This window comes from Diachasmimorpha longicaudata, chromosome 15, assembly GCF_034640455.1.
Source record: "Diachasmimorpha longicaudata isolate KC_UGA_2023 chromosome 15, iyDiaLong2, whole genome shotgun sequence".
Classification (NCBI taxonomy): Eukaryota; Metazoa; Arthropoda; class Insecta; order Hymenoptera; family Braconidae; genus Diachasmimorpha; species Diachasmimorpha longicaudata.
This window is the reverse complement of record NC_087239.1, coordinates 140545-152997: the sequence shown is the minus strand read 5'-3', so window position 1 is coordinate 152997 and position 12453 is coordinate 140545. Positions and strand designations below refer to the sequence as shown.

Below are 12453 nucleotides of genomic sequence, written 5' to 3'. Positions count from 1 at the left end.
GTACGCATATACATACACGGGTTTATCCCTCAGAATTATGTTTTCCATCCTCCTTTCGGCGAATGCGATACAGTGGGTTCGGCGGGGGGGGGGGGAGCTAGTTAAATTATTTAAACAAACAGCCAAAACCCGAACGGGTATATAAAAATAAAATAATAAATTTTTTTTTTGTGGATCGGTCATTTGTCTCCAATTCCCCTGAAGTTAGCCACAATATTTTTATATTACTCCGTTATTTATTAAAATTGTATGTTAAAATAATCTCCAAGGGAATTAAATTTTTTCATTCTTGTACATTTTATATGGTGAATACTAGGTAATTTTCAGTAAATAATGTTATCGACGTAGTGGGTTTACCTAATCCTAAGAAACTCATCGCTCAAAGAATATTTCCATTTGTTTCATCATACAGAAATATTATAAGTTGCCTCAACGTCTTCACTTTATTTTAAGAATAATGCATCACCACTGTTCTTTCTACCACGATAAAAGTGCTTTATTACCACACTCACTGATTAACTTTTTTACTTCCATGATAAGAATAGTACCTCTAGAAGGTTAATTTCATTACGCAACACGTTGTGGAAATCACGCAAACATTTATGAACTAATTTCCAACTGAGCTATAAATATAATCTCCCTAAATTTGCCATGAAAAATTCGCAGTTCTCTACCCCTATTTTGCTATTCTTTTTATCCTCGTGATCTTTTTCCTTTCTGTCGCGGAAGCCGGAAGGTGACGAACGATTAAGTGCAACCGATTAGCTTGTGCAGTTAATGTTGCCATCACAGAGGCAGCCCCTCAAAAATAACTCGCCCCGGTGTCTCCGCCCCGTTGTACACTATCGTTTTTTATGTGTGTCTCTCCTTCTCTCTCTCCCTCCCTCTCTCTCTACACCTCTGTAATTACGCTGTCGTGTTGTAAGCTGAGGTATCGTTATCACACCGTGATCCCTGTGCTGACCCCAGGTGTATCATTATTACATACAAAACTCGTAAACTCAACTTTATACAATACTAAACAATGTGTGAATTCACGAAAATGGAATGTAACATTAACACTTGCATAATACATACATCGGGGGAATGAAGGAATTGAAAACAGTAGGGGAATTATCAAGTTCATCATCGGAAAGTTTATGACAGTATAACATTTTACCTGGAAGGAAAAGAAACTTTGACAATTGCTCAGATACTGTAACTATCTGCCGCATATTGTGCTGAACGGGTGATTGGATTCATATTTAAAATAAGTGACGAAATTAAGATCTTAAACCGTGAATTTATAATTTTTTATAATTTGAAAATTGCCTGCAGTGAAATAAATGTAGCATCATATTCATGGGGGAAATCAAAATATCTTTTATCATAAATTAAATCAACAATTAGGAATTATTATGGTTGTTATTTTTTCATCATCTTCCTGTTGATCGATGGTTTTAAATACCATTTCTATAATTACGGTGACATGGGAGTCGTTTAGCTATATTGAGGGGGATTTTCCCTGAATTTGAGTCAATTTGGACGTCAGGTAGTTCATATACTGGTGTAATCATGAATAACGTGTCATCAATGAAAGCTCGATTGAGTAATAAATAATGAATTTATGAATTCATGCAGATTATTCTTTCACTCATAATTAATCCCACGTCTTCGCATTGGGGGATCAAAAAAAATTGTACTCCAATACCCCAAATAGCCCCGCACACTGGCATCACAATGAAAACGTGGAATTTTCAATTCAAATCATTCTCAACATCTACCAGTTTATTAACATTCCAACTTGATTAGCCTTTAACTAATTGTCGTTTTTAATTCAAAATTAATGTGTTGCCTCGCGCACCAAAAGGTGGAGGCGAGCTATAGCCCGTCTGGTCCCTTAGTTATATTGATTAATCAATTGAACAGATATTCGAACAATATGAAACTGACTAGCTGAACGCCTGCGGGTAATGGCCACTTGCTAATTCTCCAGAGAACATTTAAAAAAATTTCGTTTGAAATACATGAATAAATACAAAATCGAACAAACCAAAGAGCCAGAGTGTTTGCGAAGTTTCTGTACTGGTAAATATAGTCTTTGATTCTTAGATCAGACAACTTTTCAGTCTGACCATAATTTCGTTTCGTCCGTCACCACTGATTTACGGCTGGATATCTACTTCTCATAATGGAAAAACTTTTCAACTTGACGATATTGAAATTCGTACATTAGGCAATATGTACGGTAGCTATTTTTGAATGAGTTTTAAAGCTGGAAAATACTGTAATAACACAAGCCAAATAACACAGTAGTTATACATACATATATATTCACACATAAGAATATACTGCAATAAAATTATGAGTAAGTACAATATTAAGGATTAAAAACCTCCTCAGCACCAAATGAAATGAAACTTTGTTAGTTCAATATGGTACCAAATGATTTTCAATCCTGGCAGCACGCCAGTGCTCACCCTTCCCGTGAATTATCCGAAATAAGGGCTTTAACTATTGCTAACATTGAATTTAACAATCAATAAATTAGATTATTCTATGCAACTATTAAATAAAAGCATAACATCACATTCCATCAGTTTTTTTACAACAAACAGTTCCGTTTTTTTATGATGCTATTAAATTTTATACCGGAACCAGTGGAATTTATAGTTGTATTCCATTTATATGTCTAGTTTATATATGAGAAGGAAAATGACGGAAAATTTATGGGTTTAATTCACAGAAAATTAATGCTGAAGATAATTCACTATTCACTTCTTAGGAATTTAATGAAATAACCGCATCTTTTAATCAGAACTATAATTTCTAAACCGTGATCTAAGACCTGGAGAATACCAATTTGTACAATTAATGGCTGAACGTCAGTATTTCTATATCACCATTTTAGAAAAAAAATCAGTTTATTTGAAACAAATGAAAAGCTCACTGGAGATTTTTTAATATCGTGGAGTTTTATCTTGCATTAAAAGAAGCATCATGCAATGGAAAAAAAAATTTTTTTACTTCAATGTTCTGTGCTTTTCAATACGCGCGACGAATATAATTGAAAAACTACTATGTAAATATAGTGATCTTGCATTATGCTGGGAAATGGACAACATTTAATATATTTTACCGTGTGAATTTACTCTTTCAGTGTTTAATATAGCCGTTTTGAATATAAGAAACAGTATACTGATAGAAAAAGGGAAACGATTCAGTCGCATCAAACAAAGTTATTTAATGCGCCTACCACAAAAATTAGTTAGAGATTTCTCAGATTAGAATATCAAATACCTGGTTGATGTTGGTAATGTTCTAAAAAGTATTCACCATGTTTATTGATATACAGGACCATTCTACAGAACTATCTTGTATATTGGAGTACAATTGTTTTTGATAACTTAATTAAGGTTATGCTACGACTGAGAATTGAACGATTTTCTCACTATAATTTTTGGAAATGCATTATTATGATTACCAATCCAAATACAAATAAATGATTTCCATGTCATCGCAGACATGGAAATGGTATTTAAAACCATCGGCCAATAGGGAAATGAATAAAATATTCACGATCAAAACAATAACTTATTGTCGACTAACGTAATGGAAGAGAATAGAATTTTTATGAGATAGGAAAAGAAGGTAAATATACTCACTCGTTTAACAATTGTCTGGCGGTACTTCAAGGAATTTTGAAGAAAAAAAAATCCTCATCTTTACTTGGATACCCTAATGTAACCTTGAAAGCTAAATGAGGCTGATGCCAATGGACGCTTTTGAAGTATAAATGGAGGATGAATTAAAATGTCTCTCCCAGTCTTGAATACCCCATTATCCTATAACGATACTACTGCAATAGCCTATACTCGATCTCTTAAGATCAAATTTGAAGACGCCAACAAAAAAATGAATAATATGAGACTTAATTCTTACACACTTTCAAATCAGATGCAAAAACTTTAAAAATCAAAGTATGCAATTTTGATAAAAATTAAATTTCGATAGGTCAAAATTTAACGCTGAAAATATCAGTTTTGTGGTGATCAGTTATAAACCTCCGAAGTATCACCATCATAGCTCCATTAACCGATGACATCAAAAACCCATCGTTCAACCAATCTCCTACTCTCCCTGGCTATCCTGACAGGTTTGTATACGTATATGTATTGTATATATAGAGATGGCCGTATGTATAGGAGATTGAATAGCCTCGGTCTACACATGCTAAACCATTTCAATTTATGGCTATCGCTCAATACGCCGGGACCCTTGGAAGATCATTATCAGCTCTTGAGGAACGCATCATGTTTTATCCGTTCTTGTATGACAGACAATGAAAAAGCCATAAGATTTGAAATAATACAATCCAAAAGGGATACCACTACAACCACTTAATGCCCACAGTACTCATTTATCTTTCCAACTGATGGCAAGCTCTATTCTCTACCCGTTTTCAATGGGAATGTGTCTATTCTATGTATATTACCAGAAACACTATTGCAGCAATCCTAACCACTCATTAACAATTCACAATGGTAATACTCTTTGGGCGCTTTCCCGAAAACCCTCTATTTGAAATCTCAATTGTTTATTCAAACGGAAGTTGGACTTTACTTCAATAGAATAATCAAATGTATGCACTGGTAGAAGAAATCAGTTATTTCAAACGAATGGATTTTGATTGTAGGTTAGGCTCACTTGTTAATAGGGGACCAATATATATTTGTTAAAACTTATTTGACTTGTTTATTCAAGCAAGTTATTCATTAACTATGAACGAATCTTCAACTCCACCAATCATTAACCCTTAGCGCTCCGTTGGCTCCGCTACGGAGCCAACCGTCATTTCTTCCGTAACTCCGTGGGCTCCGCTGCGGAGCCCAATGTTTTTAACATGTAAATGTGCCGGAGTTGCCGGTAGGCAGTGGTACAAAAACGTGCGGAGCGCTAAGGGTTAATATTAAACAACAGTGGGGAATGACTGAATTTTAAAAGCTTGAGCTTTTATTCACAACATCCCTTCTCATTAATGAAACGAACTAAGAAGAACACCGGACCCGCTCTCCATCGGATATAATCTTGTAATTCATAAACACTATATATGTCTATAGAATCCAATCTCTTTTTTTCAGGCTATTTTCCTGTCTTCAATACCGATCCCTTTGCCCCCTCCCCCCTCCCAACTGCCCGCCACTCTTCCACTCTTCCTACGATTAATGGTAACGTCGATCTCTCGATATATGCTTCATCCAACAAAACTAGAAAGTTATTCTTTTTCTTCGGCTTTTTCTCCTCTCATTTCTATACAATTTTGCATTGGTATCGAGCAGAAATATCACGCGAGAAACTCCGAAATGTGAAATGCCCTTCCCCCTCACCTAGTTGTAAAGGTTGAAAGGAGAGGAAAACCGATGAAATAGACTTATTGCCATTCCGAAATCGTCGAGACTTCGGTAATGCTGAGAATACCGCAGATGCTTAGTGCTATTCTCTAGTAACAGAATCGAACAATTCATTCGTATCTTTCCTTCCGTGCTATCTCTCACTAGCAATGTTTTCTGAAACCACGGAGGAAAAATCGTTGCCGCGTGTAATTGCACTTGATTGGAAAGAAAGAAGACTACCAAGAAGTTGGCACACCTCTATTAGAGTAGACGTGAGTTCCGATCTGTCGAGAGATTAATTGCGTATACGGCAGCTACAATGTGTACATACATATACTTTCAAGCACATGGTCAATGACCCACAAGGTGAAGCAAGAGAAAATTAAAAGATAGACACGGTTACCTCTATTCATGGTTTTTTTTCCTTCTGCTACATAGAGTACCTGAGATAGGTTTCTTCGGCAAAAATCGATCCCTATTATCGTTGTACATGTCTGAAATTACACGGAGTAGGTGGCCAGGGAAAAAGTACGAAAAAAGCCGATGGACGAAGAGAACGGGATGATTCCCTGGTCAGCCTTTAACCTGATTATGTTCCACCAGGTAGAACAGATTAGATCAAAAGATATCTACATCCATTTTTACTTCTAACCAATTTTTATAAAAGGAAGACTATCATCCCATTAAACGAACGAGATCCCAAATACGGAGAAACAACGTGCTAAATTCTTACAACTGTTCCATCAGTCATACTCAAACCCATATGAAAAGCTCTTTCATCGTTTTGTTCATTGCTTTAATTTTTGTACTGTTTGATTTTTCCTTTCTATTATACAGAACCAATCACGGATATTACCGGTGGTCCAGACCTTTTCATCAATAAAGGAAGTACGATAAATTTAACGTGCCTCGTCAAGCACGCACCAGAACCACCAGCTACCATCGTTTGGAGTCACAATAGACAGGTAAGTTATGATTCAACGTATGTATACAACATATATATGTATGATGAAGACAAACGGAAAAGACACTATTGGTCATAAGCTAAAGACACTTACCAAGAGATTGTGAAATATGCGTGCTGGCAAGTATCGCAATTTTCTTTTCAACTGGGATTCTAGGAATACAAATGGACGATACACAATAAAATTATGAACATTTAAAAGATAAGTTCATTTCTCCTTGAGCTTTCCTATCATTTTTACATCATTGCAGTATCTTTAAGCTAATGTCATTCAAAATTCTTAGGAATTTTTTTTATGCCGAGATCATACATATCACGAGATGCTTGAATGGATTTGAAACTTTTTTGTTTATTTTCTGCACTTTGTGAGTAATTTTCTAAATCGAAATTCACTTGATACTTTCAAATTTTCAAACCTGAATTTTGAAACCCAGAATCTTCTTAAAGTTTGTAGAAACATGCCGATCTTTGTCCAAAGTGTCGGAAAATTTCTAAGAATTCGGGTAATAGCGGTAAAAGACATAAAGACAATTTCCCAACAGACCTTCTCGATTGAATTGAAACCATAGACGGTACCGCGGCAATAAGACAAACGGAAATTTGAACGATTACTCAACCATTGCCATGCAGAAGAAATTTTTTTTCATGATAAATTTGTATTCTTCTATAACAGGCAATCAACTTTGATTCACCCCGTGGTGGCATAAGCCTGGTAACCGAGAAGGGTCAGATAACATCGAGTCGTTTGCTCATTCAGAAAGCAATACAAGAGGACTCAGGCCTTTATACATGTGCACCAAGTAATGCAAGTCCTTCCAGTGTTCGTGTGCACATATTGAATGGTATTAAAAATAACTATATAAAAATGTTCAGATAAATAAGTGAGCAGTCAGGATGCACAATACGACACAGATATTTGTTTCAGAAGAACACCCAGCGGCGATGCATCATGGCGATGGTGACAGGCATACAGCTTCACTACTTCCGTTTATTCTGCTCTCGCGAATGTTAGTCCAGTTTAGGATATATACAAGTTGAATTCAAATGGTGGCTGATAACGGCGACCACGTACCGAACGAGATACAATCAATGAGATTGGATTACTTTTCAAGAGAAAGAAATGGATGCCTGGTCGCATTGACCACGCTAACAAATGATTCTAGATATCGTACATTGAGAAATGAGAGTGAATTCAACCAAGTCAGTACCATAAATAATAAATGTCAACTCTCGACAAAATTTAAGATAATTATAAAGTTTTTTACATCATTTAATAATTGAGATATTATCTGTTTAGGGTTGATTCTAATATTCATTGAGGAAGAAAAATGAGTAAATAATTATTATTGTAAATAGCTTGACATGAAGAAAATTGTTTCACATATCAATTACAATGAATTATTCGGCAAGAATAATTAACATGCGTATAATAATGATCAGTTATCTTTGTTGCTTGATGGTGTAAACGAAAGTTGAAGCGCATAATGAATTATCGGTAATTCTTAATTGCCATATATTTGGAATGGGTAAACAATGGAACGAATTTTAGATGAACGCATCAATGGCTAACATTTTTATACTGAAAAAGGGTAATTAAAACGTCGTTGAAATTAAGAAAGGTTTTCTTCTATTGCTGCTAACTTATTTTTGTCTTATGCATGTTTTTTCGAAGAATTCATTGAAAGTGAAATAGGAAGAGTTGGAATTGATTTTAAGCAAGGGGGACCATGACTCTTCAAGTATAGAGAATTTTCCAAAATATTGTACAGATATTTCTCGCTCGTTCCTATGGACAAATTATGTAATGTCCCTTGGAAGTTAAATTAAAAATTAAGATTGATTAATGAGACGTGGAGGTACAATAAAAGCTGAGCCATCGGATTTAATGAAGATTTTATTTTTAATCCTTCATTTTTAGGCACAATACCTGATTGATTGTAACACAGGTTCTATTGTAAATATTTAATTTATCAATTTTCATTGGATTAATTATTCGGATTAGCATAAAACATCAATTGATGAAAAAATTGGCGCACAAATCGTTTTTTGCCAATTGTTTTTCATGGAGCCCCATGTAGGAAATGTTTTTCTTCCTAAATACGAAAACTTGAAAAACTACCGCATTATTGTGATGAAATTCATTGAGGCATGGAACCAAATGAATGTAATCGTATGAGAGAATTACACTTCCGATAGTTACTCTCAAGTGATGGCAACATGGGACTCCCAAAAATCTTGATATTTAACAACCTGATCTTGACAACCTGTATCAAATGGACTGTAATTCGAGCATCATCTCTTCAGTATTCTCTTTTGCCATTGTCATTTTCTATCAAATGGGGGTTTAAAATTACTTGTGAGTTATAAATAAATTATTTTTTACAACTTCTTTTGTACAAAAATTATAAAATACACGAGCACTGTTCCTTTCAATTGTAAGCAAAAATAGATTATTTCATAATTATAATTTGGATGCGTTTATTTTTGGTTTGAATGAAAATGAAGCAATAAAAGAGTAAGCATCAACTAATTTCCTCCCCCAGTGTGATTCAGGAATCTCGGGAAAGCCATGAATGAAAAAAAAAGATGCGAGATATATTTTATCTGTGAATGACATTTCCTCTGCTACTCCCTCTCGACTTTATCATTATGTGAAGCTTGGATTTGTCCAATGGAAGAACTACTGGCAGACAAGCGTACCAATCTTCATTCCGTTGGGAGATTCACTGCGCGGAACAAATGCAACCGGGTAGGCGACGTACAGTTGTAGAAAAGCATTAGTATCTAGAATAAGAGGGAGGTAGGATGCAGCAGGAATAGGTGGGAGATTGGTGGCCGCTTTTTCATTAAGCAAAACGCCTCGGGGGCTCACTGAGAGCTACTCTAATTGTTTTATGAAAGCGCCCGGGCTAAGTGGAACACGCTTCGTCTTAACGTTGGAATGGCAAGGGCTTGGCAAAAGAGAGAAAGTATCTCTCGCCTCGCCGTGCCGTGCCGTGAAGGGTATTTGTTGTCGTTGGCCGGAAGTACCCCTAACTGCGGGGAACGGGAGAAAAAATGCAAAAAAGCTTCTGTTAGTATCTTTCTATTGCATTCAAAATCCTGCTACTACACCAACTGCTTTAATGATATTTTTTTCCCTTCCTAGCTTTCCAACTGAATACTCCTAGGACACAACTAATGTAAAACAAAAACACTTTTAGTATGAATAATCGGTTCAATGAAAATCAACTATTATAAATAATTTATTGGGTAAGAAAACATTTATTGACAGACTTTGTAAATGTCAATACAAAAATTTTCATGCTATTACATTGCAAAGAATTATTTCAATCTTCACCAGAAAATATATTATTTATTATGAGTCAAAATCAACTCGTAATAATTGGAAATATATTTTTTCTTCTTCTCAGCAACTCTATTAAATGTTATAAGAAAAATATTATTGTACTACATTACAGTCAGATCCTTCATACTTGTTTTCAAATTGCATAACGAAGATATGTTGGAACAATATACAGACCAATGGCCCTCCGCAGTTACTGTCCTGTATTCTTCATCCCTTGAAATCCTAGGTCTCCTGAATTTTCCCACTTTTCATTGTCAGTCATGAAAATCATAATCATTCATAGATGCGTAAACACATCATTTATATTGAACTACCAGCTAAATAATATCTAGGGATTCATAAAAAATGACAATATTTTATTTTTTCTGTGCATAATGTATTAATATGTTCAATAGTCAACAATTAAGTACCAATGAACATGTGCATGTGCAATATAATAGAATGAAATAAATTTTCTGATGTTCTCTATGAGCTGTAACGAATTGTTCTAGCGACAAATCAGCAATTCAAATTTCACATAATAGTAAAGAAAAACATTCATTCATTGCAAACTTAAAAAAAAAAACATTGTCCTATGTGTTAAATGAAGAAATTGCCGGCACAGTGACATTCTTTCGTATGTCACGACCACATAGGAAGGATGGCAAAAGGAAAAAAAAGAGTAAGGAAAAATCTATCTCATTTATCGTGGAAACTTCACTCGACCATTTGTATCGTGATTCACCTAAATCTCATTGGAGAATCCCGGGTCGAAGGGGCATGTTATGTAGGTTAAAGTAACAAATACCATATATCCGATTTCGTTGATGGTAATCATTAGTGTAATGCTTTTGAATCACCGTAGCTACCCATTCCACGAACCTCTCCATGCCTGCTTTTGACAGTTTGATTGCAGATGAAAGATCAAAGATCTGGAGCTTTCGTAAGCTTGATGAAATCGGCTCAATTAGCATGTTAGCTCATTGCTGACTTGACGTAACCTCTCGTTCTATTATTCACATATGTCTTTTACTTGATGATGCGTGAGGATAGCATACCTGGCCCATTTTCGGACCTTTAGCCTTGCTTGCACTCTATCTCAAAATACTATCAATAGAGAAAATTATTTCTCACACATCATGTCAGATTCACTTCTTCCCGACTAATTTATAATCTTAATGTGCTTCTTAACACCCACAGATGATTAGAGTTAGAAACTACTCAGTTAGTCATGAAATCCGTAATAGAAAATTCTTTTCCGACAAATTTTATGCCAATGGGAAAGAAGAAATTTGAAGAGTTTAGTTTAGAACAAAGTACGAAATTATTGCATTAGCTTTCATGATCTTCATTTGGATATTCCTAAAAAAAAATTGTATCAATGAAATGAATTTGTTTATCAATCAGATAACTACTTAACAATGTTTACTTAGAATGGCTCTTTCAATGTTTAATACAAAAAGCTTTTGTATTAAATTTGAAAAGTTTTGAAAAATACATGTCTGCCATGTCGGTGAAAATAATATTTATGGCAATCTCTGTTCATAAAGCGAAAAACCTCATACATTTTTTAGACCCACAAAAATCAGTTCAAACTTCCGTCCGAATACACAGTGGTAATAAATCGCAGTAAATGGGGAATTGCACGTTCGGTTTCAGGGTTATTCTCTCTTTACTTGCTCCATACCAGCTGCTGCAATGGCCATTTGTCAGATAGCTTTTCTTGTGAGCGTTCGCATGCACCCCTTGAAATTCCTTCAGAAGCATCTACGAAGAAGAAACTAAATGGATATTCACAGAGCTTTGTGGATGGTCTAGGATGCATACAAATTTTATATGCCGTAAAAAATTACACCACATCCATAAAATGTTTAAAAAAAGACGTAAAATGAACACGTGAAAACATTTTAATGCTTTTTGGCCCCTCTCTGTAAAATTACAAATGGTTGGCTGAATTATTACGATGATTGCTGGTGACATTCTGATATCGTAGTTTAGCTATTACTTTTTTCACTGACGATCAATCATAAAAATGGTAAATATGCACTGCAAATCTGGTTGTGCATTTTCGCCTGAATTACTACCATTCCGCCACATATGCAAGTAATTTATAAACTCGCGCACCGCGGATTAAGAGGACCATAAATTCACTTCAACTTTCCTAAAAACCTTCAACAATTTCCTATAAGAGAGCATAAATTGTTGCCAGTTTAGTAAAATAGTTCAATACCATCAATTGGCAACATATTATTTTCAATAATAGTACAATTCTAAATGTATATTTCTTACTTGATCCGCCATACCGCGTGAATATTTCTTAATACTCATTTAATACATAATAAAAACTAAACTATTGCTATGTTACGTGCAAAATTGTAGATATACAACATTAACAACAGTAATAATAGATCAAATTATTCAATTATTGTTATTATTAAAGTTCCTTAAAGGACAAATTTTTTTCAAGATTTCTGGAAGGCTTTTTTACAAGTTCAAAGCAATTATCAATATGCACTGTATGCTCAATAAAGGATATCACCAGTTTGTTTTAAGTAATTCGCGTGTAAATTAATGTTCATCTCAGCTAAATCACACCCCTGCAATTGGCCATAAAATTTGCATCATGTTCAACGTTTTACCCTCATTTTCATAAAAATTAGATGAAAAAAAAAGTCCAGGAAGGTATTCAGAACTATAATAGGTGACACTCCTCATTACACTTACTCATACCGTACAGAAATTAAGAAATGAGTGATCGGTACTGATTTTTCATCGATCAGATTAGAAAA

General features: G+C 34.7%; 1 protein-coding gene across 2 annotated transcripts in view; it reads left to right on the top strand.

The window, feature by feature from the left end:
• Window positions 1–8217, top strand: part of LOC135169817 (zwei Ig domain protein zig-8-like) — a 29817-nt gene extending 21600 nt beyond the window's left edge. Inside the window, exons 5-7 of one of the 2 annotated variants that reach the window (XM_064135136.1) lie at window positions 6210–6337; window positions 7010–7178; window positions 7262–8217. In XM_064135136.1, coding sequence (XP_063991206.1) covers window positions 6210–6337; window positions 7010–7178; window positions 7262–7374 — 410 coding nt within the window. In that variant the 3' untranslated portion in view covers window positions 7375–8217. The remainder of the gene's footprint in view (window positions 1–6209; window positions 6338–7009; window positions 7179–7261) is intronic. The other variant, XM_064135137.1, reaches the window with a different exon arrangement.
• The last annotated feature ends 4236 nt before the right edge of the window (window positions 8218–12453 follow it).